Genomic DNA, 20,511 nt, shown 5'->3' with positions numbered 1-20,511 from the left:
ACTCTGTGATCCAATTAGTAGGAAAAGAATCTGCCTCTTAATTGTGATAGTGCTAGAGGTTTTGTGCATGGAGTTTATCATGCATAAGAAGGCAGACTTTGTCACAGGGACCTTGCTGTCTGAACAGAAACCCAAAGATGCAAAATATATTCCCTACACTCTTTTAATTAATAAGATTTTTTAATGTGACCTTGGATAGACTGAGGGGTGGGTTACATTTGTGCTTAAGGGTTAATAATAATTTGAGTCAGTGGTACCCTGCCCATAGAGTATTTCATCTGCAATACCCGTTACATTTTCTAGCAATCTATTTCTTGCCTATTGAGATGTCTCATTTTACTAATGACTATCTTATTTATATCAACAGAAAATTTTGTTGTTCTGCTTACATGAGCCTTTGTTTTGGGGATGACCTTTGAAATGTTTATTAACTCTGTTTTTTCCTTTCCAGAGCTGGCTAGAAGCAATAGAGGACCACTCTGCATATAGCACTCACTACTGCACACAGGAACAGCTGAGTAGTGATGATGAAGATGATGCAGTATCTGTTACAGACCTACAGGACACTCTAAAAGTATGTACTGAATACTTACTTGGCTCGTGCATCTGGGCAGTTGCAGATTAGCCTTGTTTTGTGTTAAAATACTTCAATGTACCTTTGACTAAAAGTGATGATTCCTCCCATGGATGCATAAATGCTGCTTGTGTTTGCGTTGCTTGCTGTCATGTATTCCTGCTCAGACTGTGTGGCTAAAATGACATGTTTATCACAGCTACAGGTCTGTGATTTCACTTCAGCCAGCACTACTATGAGATAGAAACCTGCTTGAGAGTTTCAGCCAGGAGAGGGAGCCTTGTGTACTCTACTTGTTATCCTCCAGTCTCAGTGTCACCAATGCTAACCTACATCGAGTTCTGCCTCTACAGAACAGGCAATGAAGTGTTTTAGAAACAATCTTTTATCACCTCAGTTCGCATCAGATGCGTTGTACAGTGACTGCTCATACCTGCAATGGAATTGAGTAGTCTTTGGTAATTCTAGCGTTCAGCCTGTGATTTTTGCCTTTTGCTATACATGTACAGCTAAAACCTTCTATTTTAAGGGAAAGTTGATGTTGCAGTGGAAAAATCTTCATGTGGCTAAACTCCAAGCAGCTTGTACCATTCCTTTTAGTACGAGAACATAAAGTAGCTAATGGCACAGCAGAGGTGGGAGGATAACTGGCACTGGCAGTCCCCAGCAACCTACAGAAGTTGGTATTATTTAATAGATAACAGTACACTTGAAAGCAGAGTTGGGCCACATCAAAAGCAGAGTTGCCAGCAGGGCAAGGGAGGCAATTCTGCCCCCCCTCTTCTGCTTTCTTGAGATTCCCACCTGAAGTGCTGCATCCAGCTCTGGGTCCTCAGCACAAGAAAGATGTGAATGTGTTGGAGGGCCACAAAGGTGATCACTGGGAATGAATAAGCACCTCTGCTTTGAAGACAGGCTGAGAGAGCTGGAGAAGCAAAGGCTTTAGGGAGACCTCACTGTGGCCTTAAGGGTGGCTTATGAAAGAGAGGGGGAGTGACTTTTTACACAGGCCAACTGTAGTAGTGATTACACACTAGATGTAGTTGTGATAGGATAAGTGGGAAGAGGAGAGATTTCATTTAGATATTGGGAAGAAGTTCTTTACTCAGAGGGTGGTGAGGCGCTGGAACAGCTTGCCCAGAGAAGCTGTGGATGCCCCATCCCTGGTCAAGGCCAGGTGGGATGGGACTCTGAGCAACCTGGGCTAGTGGAAGGTGTGGTTGGCCAGGGGCTGGAACTAGATGATCTTTAAGGTCCTTTCCAACCCAAGCCATTCTATGGTTTTATGATAACTGTCTCCAAGTTCGAATGCAGACTTGAAATATGATCTTGGGGCTGGTTTCTGCATGTCACTATACTTGCCATTTGTCAGTTAACCTATGAATGTGCTTATTTTGTCCTTAAGTTTCTCAAAGAACAAGCACACGCTCTTCCCAGATTTTTAAACTGCTCAATAAAGAATGAGATGAGGAGCAAAAGTGGCACATACAACAAATTGACTGGGTTTGATTTGGCTCATGAAATTAAACAAAATCTAGTCAGTGATAAAATGTTCATAAATATTCTGTTTGCTTTTGTGTCTTTGAAGGTAGTTTAAGTAATTTGATTCAGTTTTAATATATCAGTCTCTGGGATGGGAATCTTTGTTAAGATTTAATGCTGTCTGAATTTTAAAATTTCACTATAGTAAAGAAAGTAAACTTACACTTTCCTTAGAACAAGGTACTTCTGAACTAGCTATCCTTGTTTTTTTCAGAAAGCACAAGCGTGCCAACAAAGACTCAGTAAAGAGGTTTCAGACTTCCTTGCAATGGTTAAATCTTTGGATGCTACAAAAGGTAAAGCTTATTAATTTAAAATGTAGTTTGTTCCCAAGCAACTAATTTTTTTCTTTTTAACAGGATGCTTTTATTTCCCCAAAATCAAATTTTCGGGAGCTTGAAAACGGAGGACAATTTTCCCTATGAAAAAGATTCAACTAAAGTAGCATTACAGTAATTGCCAACAATTAAGATTTCAGATTTGGAGAAACAGCTTAGAAGAATGCTGATTGAAAGAAATTTTATTAGCAGCTGTAAATGCAGTGAAACTGCCTCTAGCTATAGTCCTTATTGAGTAGTATCATAAAAATATAACGCAGGGGTCTGCTTTCAAGGTTTTTTTAAAAAAAAAATCTGTGGTTGGTAGCTTGTTGTAGTGCCTAAGTGTCTCTTCACAGTACAAAAAGCAGTGAAATCACAAAACTATACAGAGAACTGGAGTCATGGTATGATGGGACATATTTCACAGATTTTGCTATGACTTTTATGCCAAATTTGAACTTCTCAGGTTTCATTTCAAGTTATAATTCTTAACATGTACTTAGATTTTTGCAGCACAACTGCTAAAATATAACACAGGCTTCAAGATGCTAGAGATTTGTATTTGTTTTATTAAATGCCTTAAACATGTAGAGAAGTTGTTCATGTATTAAACACACAAAGGAATTCTGTAAGAGCATCTAACTGTTGGTCCTTTGGACCCGAGTCCTAGTTATATATTGTGGCTAAAATTTTGAAGCTCAGATTAGAGAACAAGTTGTTTGTCTATACAGATCCCTAGTCTGTAGTAGAATACCAGTTTTGAGAAGTAAAAAGTTCTTTCGTTCCTGTGCCTTTCCAAAAGAAGGCTAAAAATACAGCTTTTTCTCCACATGCTAATGGAGTAAGTTACTCTGTGTTGTTACCCTGTATTTTTCATAAACTGAATTTTTACCAAATTTTTTATTTCACAAGGCAAAGGGACATTTCATAATGTATATGAGTGTCTTGTTGTGAAGCTTTTGTAATTACTGTTACAGCAAAACAGAACTTTTCACAAAACCCCCCAGTTTGAAAATTAGTATAAGGTGGATAAATTCCCTTTGGTAGCTGTAGAGGCAGTTTCCCTGACTCTGTAGAACAAGTGAGGTTCTTTTTTAAAGAAAAACATTTTTTAAAGGAAATACACAACTTAAAATATCAATACCCATAGTAAAGCAAAAGCAGATATTCTCTCATTCCTAGAAACTGTTAGTCTTGGCCAATAGCAGTAATAAGTTCCTGTTTTCCTTCCAAGGGATGTTTGTAACTTGCTAGGTCAGTGAACTGTTTCTGGAATCATGTGCAACTTCTGTAGGTAGCAGAGACAACTGATCTAGTTCTCCCATTGTTGTGGTAATTTTTAAAGTATTTCAATTCTCTGGCTCCGGAAGAATGCAAATTTCTGAGTTAGACACCCTTCTGTGTGGAGTTTTCCCTAAAATCATTTGAGTAATGTAAAAATGGCTGTGTTGGCACCTGGTATTTAAAATTCTCTCCCCTTTTCAAAATGCTATTCCAAGTCCAGAGAATTGCCATGCCATTCTTTGAGACTTATGAATCTTGTATATTACAAATAAAGATGTCTCCTGCACTCAGTGTGCTGCCCCTCCTTCTAGAGGCACTAGCTGTTCTTAGCAGCTGCTGGAAGAGTCAGTTTGAGTCAGTGGTGAGCTCTGGTTTCAGAGAACACAATTAGTGTGTGGAAATGTACTGTATCTTGTCCTGCATATGCAGTATAAGTTGAAAAATAAACTCAGGTACTGTCACTGATGGACCTCTTAATCTTCAATGGTGTGACATCAGCTCGAAGCACCTGGGTTACTAAATGGTGTCAACTGATCCTGGAGTCTGCAGGCACTAAATGTTGCAATTATTTTAATTACAACAACTATGCTTCCTGAGAAAATGACTGACTTAATTTCCGAGGAATTGCTGCACATCAGAAAACTTCACAGATTGACTCCAATCATTTCTACCAGCTGATTGAGTTATCATGATTTCCTGCTGGTTCTAGACATGCAGTCCCTTCTGTAAATAGTCACAGAAGTAAGGATGTGACATGACAAGCTGTACTACTTACACATGAGTCCATGAAAATAAGATCTTACCCTTTGATTGTTCAGTGTGCTTGTAGTTAGAATTCAATCTATTTTTTTTCAAACCTAAATTTTCAGCTGCACTGAGCACTGTGGTAACCTCTTTCTCTTCTATGTAATGCATGACAGAAGGCAAAAAAATATCTACATTTTACACTTCTATGCATATTAAACCAGTGCAGAATCCTTTTTATTTAAATTCTGTCACCTGAAGCTTTAAAAATCTAGTAATTAGTTAGAAGGAGATTGTTGCTAGTCCCTTTTCCAGTGTCCTGCTGCCATGGCTTACTGCCTCTGCTTTCTAAACCATGCTGAAAGAGAAACTCAATCTATTTATGTGCCTCTTACACCAGTACTAGGAAAAAGATGCAAAAAAAACCCCTCCCACAGATCTTGCAATGCTCCAGCCTTCCTATAACATGTGAATGTTATGTCTGTATTACTTAGAGGAAAAAATAATTAAAAGAATCCTGTCGTTTACAATGTCCTTCTCACATTACTAATAATTTTGTGTTTTCAGGAATATCTTCTCCCCTCCTGCAGAAAGTTGATGTGGTCTCTGAAGTATCCCAGGAAACATGTGAGGCTCTGGCTGAGTGCCTTAACCTGTTCACAAAGCAAGAAGGGGTATGTATTGTGCTGCTTGGGTCTATAACGGGTTGCACAGCTTAGCATATTTGTCTAGTTCCCAGTTGACCTGTTACAAAAATGAATACACAAACCCATACCAATCCATGTTGCTGGTAAGCTGTCCTTTTGCATACTGAATGGGACAAAAATTTATTCTTCTAGAGATAGACTAGGTATATGCCTTTGCAAAAGGATGTCTTAATATTTGGGTGTTCAGAAAAGAGACATTTTGGTTACAAGCTACTGCTTGCAATGTTCAAACTGAATGCTTGAATTCAATAAAGCTGTTGCTTTGCTGATTTGAAGGTCAAAATATTGAGAAAATTAGGTTTTGGATTTTTTTAGTTTTTACTAGCTAACTGAAGTGTTGAACAATATTGCTTCTGAATTTATTTTTCAGACCATGTGCTTAGTGGGTGTGCAAATGCTATTTGTTGAACTTCTGGCTTTCCCAGTAACAAATATCTTGTATAGTGTTAAACATAATGCAAACACTTCAGTTTGGGAATATATGTCAAATTCACTAGTTCCTAGAGTAGGAGGGCTGGTATTTTTCTTCTTTCTTGACAATGCCCTAGTACCATGAAATAAACTTTTCTTCCTATACTGTTCTAACTATAATCCCTGGATTAGGCTCTTACTCTACTGTCATCAGTAAGCTGTGTTTCAGAGTGAGGTTTGTGTCGGTGCTGCTAGTCTTCCAGTTATTTAACAGTGAGCTACAAACACTGGCTCCATTGTCTAGGTTTGGGTTTTTTTCGTTCCTTACCGAGCCCTTTGTTTCCAGTCACGAGTCTTTTAGACTTACTTAAGTTCTAGCAGAGTGGAACAAGCATTGCTTTTTTTTTTTTTTTTACATTGGGTTTTTTTCCTTAAGAAAGTCTGATATTAAAGTTGCCAGCTTCATTTGCGGATGAGGGGGAAATTGTTACAACAGTGGGTGTATGGTGTTAGTTGGTATTCCTTAATTGTGTTGGCATCTTGCTTCAAGCCAGACTAAAATAGCTTTCCAGAGTGGAGTATGGCAAAACATATGGTGAAATTGTAATGTCACCTTACTTGAACTTGAATAGTCTCCGTAGGTGTAATGGAGGCCTTATTTTAATCTGGAAGCACATAGATTTGGGCACAGAGGGATAGGCTGAGGTGTGAACTTGTTTTTCAACCATAGCTAGTGAGATCAGTCGGTCATGACAGGAAGATGTGATCCTGGAGAATTTTTTGTCTTGGTATTTTTAAACTTCAAACTACTGACTTCAGAAATATAGTTCAGGCTTTTTAAAATGCCATAATATCTTCCTAAGACTTGCAGCTTTCCAAGAAGCTACATTCATTGATCATTACTGTTCTTAAACCCACAGCATTTGGTTTGTTGTCCTTTATAAGTCAGGACCCTGGTTTTTTGCTGTTCAGGGTTGATTTCTAGACCATCGTTTTATTGGCATTTGAAAAGCAATATATATGTAACCTTGCAATCGTATTGTGCATGTCCCGTGGAATCCGGTTATCTCTAGAATTAACGTTTTCTCAAGCCGGGTGCTTTTCTATCTTGCCTCTTTAAGGAGAATTCTTTTTCCCTCTAATTTAAATTGTCAGCATACCAGAAGCTACTGCTTGACTTATGAGGAGCGGCTCCTCACTTCAGTAAGGGTAACCACAGTGAACGCACTTTTGGTTCTCTAGAGGAAACTTTATTTAGTGTTACTTATCACTGTGCTTTGGCAATTGTAGCATAACCGCGCAGTCTGCAGATGAAACTGCTAACGCAGCACTAAACCGAGCTTCAGCCGTCTTCCACTTGCGCTAGAAATGGTGCATGAATCTCCGACCGCTCCGTCTGCCCGCTGCTTCTCCTTCCCGCCGGTGCCGCCGTGCGGGGCTCGGCGTGCGCGGTGGGCCGGGGACGCTCCGAGCGGCGGCGGGGAGCGCGGCCCGGTGCGGGCTCCGAGCGGCCGCAGGGGCCCCGCGCTGGCCGCCACCGCGCCGGGAAAGGCGTGACCTCTCCGCTCCGCACGGCGGGAGCGGCTGTGACGCTGCAGAGCCGGGAGCGGGGGGCGGGGGGAGATTCCAAAAATAACCCACTGCGGCGGGACTCCGTGCGGGGCGGCCCCGGACGGCTCGGGAGCCCGCACAGCCCGCGGGGCCGCCCCGGGAGCCGCGGCGGTGAGCGCCGGGCAGCGCCGTGCCCGGCGACGGGGCGGGGGCGCGGCAGGGGCGGGCGCGCTCGGTCTGTCAGGCCATTTTTAGCCGGGCTGGGAGCCGGAGTGGCCGCCCCGCCGTTTGGGGCTGGTTTCCTCCTCCTCCTGCGCCGCCGCCCCGCGCCCGGCGGAGCCCGGCGGGAGCGGCGTTGAGCGGAGCCGCGCCCCGGCTGCGCGGGGCTGCCGCGACTCCCCCGCCCCGCCCTGCGCCGCGCCGGGGCGGCCGCGAAACCCGCGGCGTGTGGTGCAAGGTGAAGGGGCCGCCCGCGGCGTGTGCCGGCCCGGCAGGTGCTGCCGCCGCTGCTGCAGCCGGGGCGGCTTCTCTCGGAACGGGGCCTCTCTTCTGCCCGGAATCGTCCCGCGGTATGTAGCGTTCGTGATGGGCTGGGGGCTGCTGTCTGTACCTCTGCTTCGTTCTTGACATTGGGATGAACCCTTCAGTGTCAAGCAGATGCGAGCACAGATACTTTTTGCCAAATAGTTAAAACATATAAGGGCAAAAGGGAATGTAACTCTGTTGCTTTAATCTGAGTATTTGCTGGGGCGTTGGTGTCGGAGCTAGCCTGCACAACTTGAAACGTTTTCTGCAGTGACTTTGGCACAAGGTTAGTAGTGTTTCAAAGCAGGATTGCCTTGGACTAATTCTAGCAAATATCAGAACCTACATTCCCAAAGCAGTTTGATTCTAGTAGTTTTTGTGTCCAGAGTTATTTTGTGTAGTTGTAGGAGGAGTTGAACTTAAGGTTCTTTTCATTCTATTCTCTCTGCTAGATTTTCTGAATGAGTTTAAAATTCATCTCCAGTACTTGAGCTACATGCACTGAAGCTGTGTGAAATAGATTGAAAAAAAATATTTATTTAAAGAAATTGGCTTTTTCCTTTTTTTGCCTTGCTTCTTCACTAACCAGTGCTTAAGTCAAGTGTGTAGATGAGTATCTTGACTCTTAAGTTTCGCTTTTACCATCAACGGTTATATGTAACAGTAAATTAAGAGCTCGTGTTGCTTGAGTGTAGAAGGTGTAGCAGTTGTAAGCTGGTTTCATTTGTAGTCTGTTTGTGGCTTTGATCTTCAGCTTTTACAGTTGTTGTCATTCTTTCCTGTTTGTTTTTGTCTTAAAAAGGGGACTTGTGTACAAGCTGGTGAAAAGCCTTAGCTGATAAGGAATACAGGAAAGGTTTCTTCACTTTTTGCATTAAATGAGTTGTATATTTCAGCTATAAAGAATTTGTCATAACAAATTAAACTTGTCACTTCCACAAAAACTTTTTAATGTCAATATACTGCGGGTCACAGTCCTTGGACTTAGTTATCTTTACCATGGCGTAATCTGCTATCTCTTGTATGTACATCCTGTAAATAAAAAATGTGCACACAGTTCAACTGGTAAATACCAATCTCTGGAAGTTCAGTGCACTGCCTTAGTTTATTTCAGATTACTTGGAAACATAATGTTAGAATGTTAGATGTGTCTGTGTGTGTTCTTGTGAGTGAATGCTTGCATGCTCTTTGGCATGCAAGCATGTCAAATACTTGTCTTTAATATATTTCTGATTTGTCTTCTGGGAGACCGGTATGAGCATGGCTGTTATCACTTAAACCTCCTTCCTACCTTACTGTATTGTGAATGAAGAAGGTGCCTGTAGGCTATGTCCAGATGACTCCTTAATGAGAAATTTTATTATCTGGTTCTTTGTGGGGGTGCAGGTGAGGAGAGCAGTGATGAGAATCTGCAGTCAAGGGAGAAATGCTGATAAAGGCACCCTGTGCAAATCTGCTAGAGAAGTCCTGGCATCCATCACCAGTCCTTTTCTTCCATCTGGCAATATCATCAGCTACATTAACCTCTATAACATCTTGGGAGCCTCTGGTGTGTGTGGGAAGGAGAGATGAAGAGGGGTGAGGGACTGAAATAAAATCAGAGAAGCTAAGAAAAAGGTTAATTGTAAGATTTCTGAGTTAGGTCCAGTAAGGGGATCATGTATTGGCTGGCTTCTGAACTAGACCTAGAACTATAGAGTCCATACTCCCTCAGCTGATAAAACCAGTGCCTTTGTTTTTCTGATCCTTTTCTCTCTGTGTTTTGAAACAAGTAGCAGCCCTATTTTGTAATTTTTATTCCTTTCACTCTCTGGAGCACAGAGGAACTAATGTTGTTCATTCTGTTCAGCTCTTGCTGAAAGTAGCGGAGATCGAGGGAAAACCTCAGTGTGTCAAGGCCTGTAGGCAATGCCCTGAACAACTGGAATGCTGTTCAGGTTGTGTGCTTGTGGAAAGAAGGAGAACAATTTTCAGACAGTTGATGATTGGATTGAACACAGCAAGAGCTGTTTGGTGTTGAGAGAATCGAGGTGTACCTACATCAATAAAACCTTTATTGGCTCTTGGTCAGTAACTGACTTGATCCTGTTTCTTCCCTTCTCCAAATGAGTGGAACTCTACTACAAATATCTAGTGCAGCTTGAATCTTGTTTGAAGGTTACAAGTTCATTGGAAGGTTCTCTATGCTCAAATGGGCTCCCTAGTAAAGAATGGCATTTTTCCCTTATGCCAGGAGCAGAGGATAGAAAATGTTGGGGAATGCTGTATAGACAGGGTGTATAGGAGAACAAAGCTACTGACAGGAAAGTAATTTGGTTTTTTCTCCTGCTAGAATATTGACAGTTCTACTCGTGCCTTGATGATTTGTGATATACTAATTTTTGGGTTCTGTAAATGCACATCTTTCATGTGGGCTAAAGTTCTATAGTGAAGATATTAAAGTTGAAGTAACCTAATATGAGATGTTTGTGGATGGCATAGTGTTCTTCCTCTGAAAGCATTATTTTCTACCAGTGTACTGCAGCCTTGCAGGTATAAAGCTAACTACAGATCTGTAGATTACCAGTAGAGGCAGGAGTTTAGCAAGTCCAAAGTATCTCAGAGGTGGGGGAGTTAGAGCATAACTTCTTTTTTTCTGAGATTTCTCTAGAGCAGCCAAGATTCAATAGGTCACCGGAGTGGGAAGTGAAGCTAAGCAGCAGGCTTAGACAGAAGCTTTTTAAAATAAGAAATACTGAGTCTCCATTCAGGGGAAAGATAAGTAAATATTACTGCTGTTCTTTTATGAAAGGGTATTATGTGTGTTGGCAGAGTGCTTTTTTTGAAGCATTTGATAGTCTTTGAAGCAATTGGTAAGATCCTTGGGCAAGTGCTGTGTTGGTAAGGCTTCTGGGTGAAAGAGGGTTCTGGCTCACAGAAGGATGCTCAGATGTTACTACAGGATAAAAGGCAAGTGCTTCTGGTCTTTAGTACTGCAGGGTCCCAACTCTGGAGATTTTTTTGGTGGTTTTGGGGTTTTTTTTGTTTTCTTATTTGTTTGTTTTCTTCAAGATTGCTGATACAACATATCACCACCGGCAAGGAAGGAGGTTGACTTTGAAGTGTACAAAGTGACACACTGACTTGTAGTGACACGGAAACTCTTACTGACCTGTAGCTCAAAGAGCCTGCATGGAAGCTGGTCAGACAGCTTGTCTGAAGGCATTCCCTGCTATTCACTTTGTAGTCCAGCTGGAAGCTCACTGCTAAGCTGTTCTTGCACTTTCCACAGTGGGTTAATGCTTGGCCCATAGATGTGCTTTTTGTTGGCGGTTGTTGTTAAGCAGCCTTGTGTAAACTAACTTGGAATCCATTCATGGGCCTCTGGGGAAACACAGTGTAAAAACATACTGGTTTGAAATGAGACTCCTCCTTAATGTGCTTCTGTAGCTCCTGCTCTGAGGTTTACTTCTAAGGTCTTGTGTACCACTTGTTTGAGTACTTAATTTTTAATGCTGAGAAAACAGTCTTAGCTGAGGCTGCAGGGGGAAAAAACCAAACAGCAATCAAGTTTAATGGAATAGTTCTTGATAGAGTGAGCTTCTCAAATATGAATTAGGAATTCTGTTTTCTATGAATGTATTTGCAAAATTATGCCCTTGTCTCCAAGCTAATGGAGCCAAACAAGAAGAAATGTATAAGATGGATATTTTCTCTAAGTGTTTTCACTACTTAATGCTATGAGAATATTGTTTGTTTTCCTCTCATGCTTAGAAAACAAACTGGAGTGAGAAGGGTGCACACTTCATTCTTCTGACATGATTGTGATGTGTCATGGCATGTAAAACTGATCAGCTTGTTTTCCGTGTTCTGGTTTAATTTGTCCATGATGCATTTTGCAAGAATGGTTGAATAGCAGAGTTCTAAAACTTGTTTGCTCCCAGCCAACCAGTGTATTGTCAGCTAAGAACTGCTAACATTTCAGGGGAAAAATGAAGCCCCAAAAAAAACCAGGAGGCGGAACCTCTATCCATAGCACCATACCTGTTAAATTTGTTTGCTGGGATTTTTCTTGCTAGTGTGTTAGTTAATTGACTGCGGTTACAGTCTGGCTGGTTACAGAGTGGGCTGGTTTTGTGTCTCAGCTGCCTAAAACATCAGAACACCAAATTTTATAACTGATTTGCTGAAGATATATTGTTCTTCTTGACCTCTCTTTCTTGAAACTTGATTTATGAAAAGTTAATATATAAGAAAATAAGGCCTCTTGTTCTATGTAAGTCTGATAAAGGCTATTTTATGAGAGTAATAATTTAAAAAACTAATTTCTACACATATGAAAAATAAATTTCATGTAGCCTATCCAGTACTGGATATTAACACATGCTTTTGGAGGAGACAGAACATTTAACTCTTTATTTTGCATGTGTTTTCTGTGATGCTGTTTTAAAGGCAGCGTTTCTGGGCAGCGTAAGTAACTTCAGGCTTTGTTACTTAACAGTTGTTCCATCATCTTAAATTTGTCATGTGGTGGGATTTTTGTATATTTTAATTTTATGGGTTTTCTTAAACATCAGTGATACCACATCTCTTCCCTTATGGCTAATAAGCTGTCCATGTGTAGCCTTTCCTTGAATAAAGGAGATTGACTGAGACTAAACTTACTTTTCTGATGTTCTTTCTCATTTTTTTAGTTTGCTTATTTTAGTCACTTTGGTTCCATGAAATACAGGGGTCTTCCATCTATGAAGGAAAAAAAAGGATGATTTCCATTTAGATAGTATTAGTGCTTATAGGGAGGGTGTGTTGTCCATTGTGGTTTTTGTTTTTAACCTAAACTTCACCAGGTTACAGTCATGGTATTTCAACCAGAACTGCTTTTTGCACTTTTTTTTTATTCTGACTTTTAAGAGCCGATACCATTTTTATAATCAAGTTAAGCAATTGTGGAATTTGACCTCTTGTCTGTTTTTTTTTTTGATCTTGGACCAAATGTGTACTTGTTGGCCTCCATCTCCCCACCCCCCTAGAAAGCCAGTGACTTTAAAAGCTTTATTTGTTTTAATATTAGTATTCAGAAGTGTGTTATCTCTGCTTGCTCTGCTGTCCACTGATGAAATGCCTTAGTATAATACTAGCTGCTGAGTCACTGACAATATCACTAGAATTGGTAAATGGACTGTGTTTAGAAAGCATTTACACCCTGAAAATAAATCACTGGTGTTGAAGTTTTCCTTGAAGATACATGCCATGCCTGTTCATAAAGGAATGTTAGTAAACTCTTTCTCTACATTGCTTGTATTGTTCTTAACATCACTCTCCTTGAAATGCAGCAATAATACACTTTAATAATAAATGCTTTCAGTGTTATGTACAAATGGGAAGTACAGGCCTATGCTCTCCAGGTTGGTTGATTAGCACACACAAAACAAATTATGCTCCATTTATAGTGAACTGAATGTTACTGCAAATAAATGGTAAGGTAGAGCTCCTCTTACAAACAGAGTGTATCCATTTGTTGTGACCATTCTGATGAGTCCTGTATAAAGAAGATGCTTGGCTTTCCAAGCACAGCCCTCATCTGAACATCTTGTCTTAGGGAGTGACACCTGTGATGTGCTTACTTTGCTTGCATAGCTTCATGTTAACCCATTTGTTAGGTAAATGGACTCCGTGTTTTTGAATAGGAATGTTTTCTCTCCTCTCGTGCTTGTCAGGGCTACATTATTAATGTTAAAATATGGACATCAGTGCAGTAACTCTTGGATCCATCGGTGTGCTAGGAGACTTTGAGAATGGCTTTAGAGCATGCCTATTTGAAGGGGGGTCTGCAGTGTACCTTCATAATGTAGGGGTACTTTTTAACATAAAAGTAGATTGCAAACTTTCTCATCTGTTTCAAGGAGTTTTATGTTGCCAAAGCTAGACAAAATCTTGTTCAAATGTGTTTGACCTTTAAATAGGAATACAGCTTCTTGTTAGTCTTGAAATATAATAGCGGCGCTATTGCACATCCCTTTTTTTGAGTTAAAAACTATGGTGAGAGAAAGGGTAAAGAGAGCAAAACTTGTCTGGAAATATTCAGTGTAAGTGGTCAGAGTATCAGCCTCCAGGCCTTGTGCTGCGCTACAGCAGCAGAAAAGCATCTGCAGGAAATTGGTGGTTTTGCCCTGATAGACATAAACTAATGGGACACCCATAAACAAGGCTTTGATCATCGTGGTGAGGACAAATCTTGAGTTGTCAAGATGGTAGTATACCTCCTCTAGGTAATGTGGTAATCCATGTTTGTCAGTAGTTTATACCTTTCTGGAAATGCCAATATTATTAATTGTGGATGTGTCCTGTGCTATGCATCCAAATTGGATTGTGTGTTTTTCCAGTGAAACACCTTGCTGCAAGGTCAGACAAATCAAATTGAGGTTAAAATGAGCTGGCTGTTTCAGACAGCTGGAAACCTTAGACAGCAGGCATCTGTACCTATGGATAGCAGAAATCTAGTTTTGTCTGACCTGAATCTCCTCTACTTCTGAAGCGACATTTTGGACTAAGGCCTAAACCCTAATTTCACAGAAGAACAAAATGGAAATGGTTGAGGTTGGAAGGGACCTCTGGAGCTCCTCAGGTCCACCCCGCTCAGTCAAGGGCACCTGGAGCTCCTTGCTCAGGGTCATGTCCAGATGGCTTTTGAGTATCTCCAAGAATAAAGGCTCTATAACCTCTGTGGGCAGCCTGTGTCAATGCTCCACAGTGGTGACAGTGAAAAAATGATTTTTGACAATCAGAGGGGATTTCCTGCCTTTCATTTCTTTCTCTCCTGCCACTGGGCACTACTGAGAAGAACCAGGCTTCAGTTGTTTTTTCATCCTCCACGTATTTATATAGATGAAATTTACCCTGAGCCCCCTCTTCTCTAGTTTGAACAATCCTTAGACATACAAATACTTAAGGGGCAGTCCAGTACAGTAGTGTTAGAAAATTTCAAGGAGCCATGTGTTGAAGATCAGCTGATAATATGTGGTAGGTGCTTTTCTACTATTGTCTTTGAATCTAAAAAATGATATGTCATTCTAGACTGTCAGATTCTATTTCAGCTTGTAGTGGGGAGAATTGAGAACTTTCATCAAATCTACAAGTTCTCTTCTAGTGGCCAGTGGGTTTTACTGGAGAAGTTTGTAAAAGAGCTTCTTAGAAGTTTAATCTGGGGTCACTTCTTCCTCTGAACTGTGGATGCTGCTGGATTGCATATAGGAAAGTAGTAAATAGAAGACTTAGCAGTAAATAACTTTTCTGCAATGTTCTTGGAAAAAAATTTTGAAAATTCAAGCACAACAACAATAGAAAGTCCCTATCACATAAGGGCAAAAGTGTTTGAGATCATTCATAAATAGAAAGGATCTGTTCCACTAAATGAGAACATTGGGATTATCTAGTTCTGCACTGAATTTCTGTACTCCAGAGCATATTTATCTGTCTGCTCTAACTGCTGGACAAATGTCTGCATGACATACTCTGATTTCAGGAAATGTCTTATTAACCTACCCGGGGCCTGGCTGAAATCTGCTGGCTGTTTCCTGCTTAGGAGTAAGGACAAAACCAGTGTCTCAGAGGAAAATCGTCCCTAAGAAGGGGAAATCTTCCTAATGCTCCAAGTCTTCTAAAATCTGAAGTAGAAGTGGGATTTTTGCATCTGTGTTGGTCTTTGAAGTCTGATTCTTTAGTATTGGAAATGTGGGAAGAACGTGTTCTGGGCTATAGCAGAAACGGCAAAGAATGCTTTCCAAGGTGGATTTTATTTGGAGATAAGAACTCCAGCATTGCATTGTAAAACTCACTGTTGATTTCTAGCCTATATAGCATTTTTCACTTCTATTTGGTTAGTGTCCAAAATGAAATTAAAACTAACAAGTGAGATACCTCAGTTTTTAAAAAATGCAGAACTGTACAAGCATGCATGTTTGTTTTGGAATTTCTTTTTAAAAAAACTGTCAGACTTCATGAATGATGAATAATTAACAAGATTGCCAATGCAGAGCTTGTAGAACAGACAGCCAGCTTTAGAAGTGTTGATTTTTTTTAAAAGGAAGCTGTTTTCCCTCTGAGTCAACAATTGAGTCCAGCAGCACTAGTAAGCCAGTAAGAGCCAACAAAAACATGGCAAAAACGTGACATTTGCTTCAAAAGAGAAAACATTACATGTGTTTGCCATAATCCAGTTGGGAAGAAGTGTGGGGGAGAGATTACAAAGGGGTTGATCAAAGTAATTAGTGGTGTATACAGAAGAATACTTAAGGGAAGTAGTTAGATCAAAACTACCTTAAGATCTATTTTCAAAACACTCCTTAAGAATAAAAAGAAAATGTTTCCTGTATGCATTCTTAAGAGCCCTTACATCTTAAAATCTGGTCTCTCTGTGAGACTAGCAAACTTCAAAGATGTCCATTCCCTCAAAGGGAGAAGACAAAAAATTGTCAATACCGGATCTGAAAGCACACAGCAGTATGGTGTTCTGGTTCTGTTGGCATCAGTATGATAGATCAGCTTCAATGAGGCCCTTAGTTTGAGGAAAGTTACTTGTGGCATGTACCTCTGAGAACATAAACTCACTGGGGCAGCAAAATATCCTTGGGGTGTGGTTTTTCTCTGGTAATCTTGTAGGTCTGCAACTCAAAACGTGCTTCCCAAACGCATGCATCGCTGCAGATGTCATTGACTCCCAGCTTGTTTTGGCATTAGTATTGGCAAGAGTGAATTGCAGCAATATTTAATTTCAGCATTACTCAGAATAGAAACAGTACTTCACAGAAAATGACAAAATCAGAAGGCTTTTTCTTTGAAGTCCTGATCAGTATTATAGTACTGGAACTCAAGTAGGGACAGAATGGGCTCTGGAGCCTGGCAACTTCTGCAGCTCTCAAATCTAAGTAGACCTCATGACATTTATCAGATTACAGTTAAATTGTTAAAGTAAAATGGGAAAAACAAATACATTTGAGAGGAAGACTTGGACTTGCCATTGAGTCTCACTTTAGAAACAAACCAGAAAGAGCTTTCTTAGGTCTTGACTGTGCAGAAACACTTTGAAGAAAGAAGTTTCTCTGATAAAGCTTAAATCCAAGATTTTAAGCCAAAAGCAGCCTTCTAATCTGCAATCAGCAATTAATCTTTGCAGTTTGCTCATGTGCTCTTAGGTTCCTGGCTGGGAACTGTGACATTCTTCACTGGTTAAAATTGCAATGCTTCAGCAGCCTCTGAATAAACAGACTTTGACATAGCCAAATGTGGAAACAGGAGAGGGGAAGGAAGGCAGCAAGGTCCATGTTGAGGAGGAAGTGTTAGTGTCTTAGGAGGGAAAGGTGGGAGGCAAACAGTCCTTGTCCCTAGCATGTGGCTAGTTCAGAAACTGTTATTCCCAGCAGTCTTGAATGATAAATTTTTATATTAGACATGTATGCTGGGAGAAGGCTGCTGCGTGCTCTCATCATCTCCAGCTTTTCTCTTGAATATCAGTTCTCTTACAGCCTAAATGTCTGCCTGAGTTGACATGACCCTGCCAAAGTAAGAGTTCCTTCTGTGTGGATAGATGGCTTGGCTCTTGCTTCTACTCGTGCTTCTGCTGTATTTTTCTAAGTTTTATTATCATACCCGATTCTTTGCTTCATTTGCAGAATTTAATTATATTAATAAATTGAGTATAGGGAGATACTACAACTCTGTGCTCAGAAGAATGAAATGTAACCGTTCCAAATCAGCCCTGCTAAACTCGTCCTCTTGAACTTTGATGTGAATGTTCATGGTTGACTAACAATGAACTCTTGTGTTCATCTGGGGAATGACTGAGGCAGTCGTATGACTTGTTCTACAAAGTCTTTGCTTTCTTCTATAGACTTCGGGTTGGGATGTAAGAGAACAGATTACCAGGACTTTAAGTTGGTATGTATGGTGTTTGGTTGTGTGTATGTGGGTCTTTCAGCCTCTGTACAAAAAGAAACTGTACTGGTGATGTTTTCTGTGTGTGGGTCTGAAAGCAAGCCAGCTGTTATGTTTGCCCTCCAAGTGTATTTTCTCTTTTGAATATGACGATCTCAGTAAGATGTGGTACTCTGATGCTGTAGAATCAGCTGGCTGGACTTTGGAGATGAAGACTGATGCTGTCTTGTGATACAGTAAATAACCATTTGCCTATCACCAGTGAGCTCAGCTTACCTGTAGATTAAGTGATCACATCTTGTTTTGCTTTTCAGTAGTTGCAGTAGCAGTAGTTCAAGTCGCTTTCACTTTCTAACTATGCTGGGTTTAGGTCTGATAGATCTCTGCAGCCGGGTAACTGACAGGCTTACGGCACAGAGAGGGGGAAAACCTGAGCAAGAAATAATGGCTGAAGTAAATCATGACCTATTTCAGATCAGTCCTCTGTTCCCTGGGATGAGCCAAGGCTCTGATGAAGTTTACAGGAGCTATTTTACTCCAGCAAATGAAGAGTTAGGATGCAAAACTTTAACATATGTTTACATAGCAGACATTTGTCACAAGTCCCTTGTGCTTGAAAGTGCTGGGGAGTAGTGAGTCAGCAAGAGGTTCTTTGTAGAAGGGCTTGTGTGTAAATAGATCAGAACTCCAAAAGGCTTGTGTAAAATATTTACATGCTTTAGGAATCTGGGGATGTCTTCATGAAATTGATTGTATCTGTTTGGGAATGCTTTGTTGTTGTTTTAATGTGTGCTGTCATGCTTGCAGTTTTTTGATGTGCCATAGGGATATTCTTAAATCGCTCATTCCTTGATCTAGTGCCTCAAATACCTGAGGCATACTTGCAAAGCAACATTCTGAAACTAGAGCTGTTCCTGCTTTTTGGGGTGGAAGGTTAAGAGAAAAGCATGATTATACATATTCATATCGTTACTGATGTGTGCTTAGTGGGAGTTAAGTCCCATGAGAAGAGGTAAAAATCAATCCTTTTCTAAAATCTGTTTTCTTTCTGGGAAACATCCTGTATTGAAGTTCAATTATGGTTAAAACTGTGAGAACTTTTGGAGTGAGTTCTCCTTGAGAGCAACTGGTTTCAGTTTTCACTTCAGTAGCAGCTTAAGCAGCAATTTGGTACTATTCCAGGTAGCAGAAAGTCTGAACAGCACTTTTCTTAGAAGTCTGTCCTGTAGAACTTGTGCTGCAGTAGCATGCTTTGAAGTTAGCTAGCAAAATAGATAGAACTATTCCATCTCTAAACAGATATGTCTTGAGGAAAATACTCAGTCTTTACATTTCTACCTTTGTTCAAGACACGGAGGCAGGCCTGGCTCTTTATAAAACTTTTTAGTTCTCATTCTACATTAATAGATTTACTCAGCACTAGTTCAAACTGGACATCACAAAGGACTGGCTTATGCAAGAGGACTTGCTCTAGCAATAGGGACTGTATTGTACTAACAGCAAAATTACAACTGTGCAAGCTTGTTAGAATAGACAAACTGTGTACATATCAAACTCTTCATTGAGATTGTGGTTTCCACTCTTTTGCCTCAAATTTTTAGTAGGGGTTTTTGTTTGGTATGAAAATCACAGAAGGGACAGAGTTCTCATTTTGAATTCCCAGTGCTTTCTGTGATGAGTTTTCTGTAGTGCAATGTGTTACAGTGCAGTGTTCTGTAAGTTCTGTCTTTCGGTATAGTATGTCCTGTTGGAGTAGCTGACCCTGGAAACTATCAGCTTCAAATGAATAGATGTAGTGTGAAACAAATGGCAGGTTTGATTTGCTTTATTACAGAAAGCATCAGGAGATGTTCACATAAAAATGCCAGTTCTACAATAGCAGTGATTTTCTAATTCCTTGGTTATGTGTTAATTTCCAGCCAGGTGTAGGTCTAGCCCCTATCTTCCAACTGAGAACTTGCACCTCATTTCTGTGCTTTGTGGCAAATATCCCATTAGAAGTGACATTTTTGGGGGGATGGAATTTCTGTGGCAGTTAGACAAAGCCATTCATTTTTGAAAAGCAAACCCTCCCTTCTGAGGCATCAGAGCTGCTGGTGAGGCGGTGTCACGGGCAGCACTCCCGTGCTCAGCTTACTGCAGAGCAGGGTTGGTACGCAGTGTTCTGACATTCCAGCAGTCTGCCTTCAGATCCCCTCATGGTTTCTCTGTGAAAGAGGAGGTACTTCCTTTCAGCACAACTCTGAAGTCTGAGTGTTTTGGGCAGTCAGTCCTAGCACTGAAGTTGAGTGCCTGAAAATAAAATTCAGCTAAATCACACTGCGGTGTTGTGAAGTCTGTCTTTTCTCTCTCAGTCCAGGAGAAGTAGGATCTAAGGTATGCTGTCTTTTAATTTACTGTTCTAATGTTGAAAGCATGTAGCACTGCATATTATTGAGGTGTCTGTATTTGTTTTATGCCTTGCTCGCTGTATGTTTGGTTTAGTGTTTATTTGCAGCTGCAGTAGCATGTTGCTGAGATGATAATTTATTAGCTTAGCATAGAGTGGTGTGATCCTTTCCTGCCCCACAGAAGTGCCACTGTTGTTGTGCATTAATTTAAATTAAAGGCATCCAGCACCAAACAAAGCAAGTATTTTGTGTATTGTACTAAGATGTCTTCAGGATGGACAGAGAGGCCTTGGTTACAGGCTGTGCTGATATAGTTCAAGACTTTACCCTTTAAAAAAGAAAAAAAGGGAATAAAAAAGAGTGGTTTGGTGCTTGTTACTGGTCTCCCACCTACCTAAGGAAGACTGAGGGTACAGAACAGAGTGGGACTGGTGTTTGTTACACACAGATAAGCTTTTTAATATTTTGGAATAAACATGTGAAGTTTCTGCCAGTCGTACACAATGAAGAAATTAACTTTTAAACCATGCTCTTGTGCTTAGCAGGATTTCAGA

General features: G+C 40.7%; 1 protein-coding gene across 4 annotated transcripts in view; it reads left to right on the top strand.

The window, feature by feature from the left end:
- Nucleotides 1-20,511, top strand: part of OSBPL1A (oxysterol binding protein like 1A) — a 77,415-nt gene that overhangs the window by 22,738 nt on the left and 34,166 nt on the right. For 2 of the 4 annotated variants that reach the window (XM_059859411.1, XM_059859403.1), the window contains 3 exons: nt 452-574; nt 2,331-2,412; nt 5,032-5,138. In XM_059859411.1, coding sequence (XP_059715394.1) covers nt 452-574; nt 2,331-2,412; nt 5,032-5,138 — 312 coding nt within the window. Of the gene's footprint in view, nt 1-451; nt 575-2,330; nt 2,413-5,031; nt 5,139-7,543; nt 7,703-20,511 lie in introns of those variants that run through there. The other 2 variants (XM_059859418.1, XM_059859429.1) reach the window with 2 other exon arrangements.

This window comes from Haemorhous mexicanus, chromosome 1 (genome assembly GCF_027477595.1).
Source record: "Haemorhous mexicanus isolate bHaeMex1 chromosome 1, bHaeMex1.pri, whole genome shotgun sequence".
NCBI classification, from domain to species: Eukaryota; Metazoa; Chordata; class Aves; order Passeriformes; family Fringillidae; genus Haemorhous; species Haemorhous mexicanus.
The sequence above is the reverse complement of the archived record's forward strand: the minus strand, read 5'-3'. Positions and strand labels throughout refer to the sequence as shown.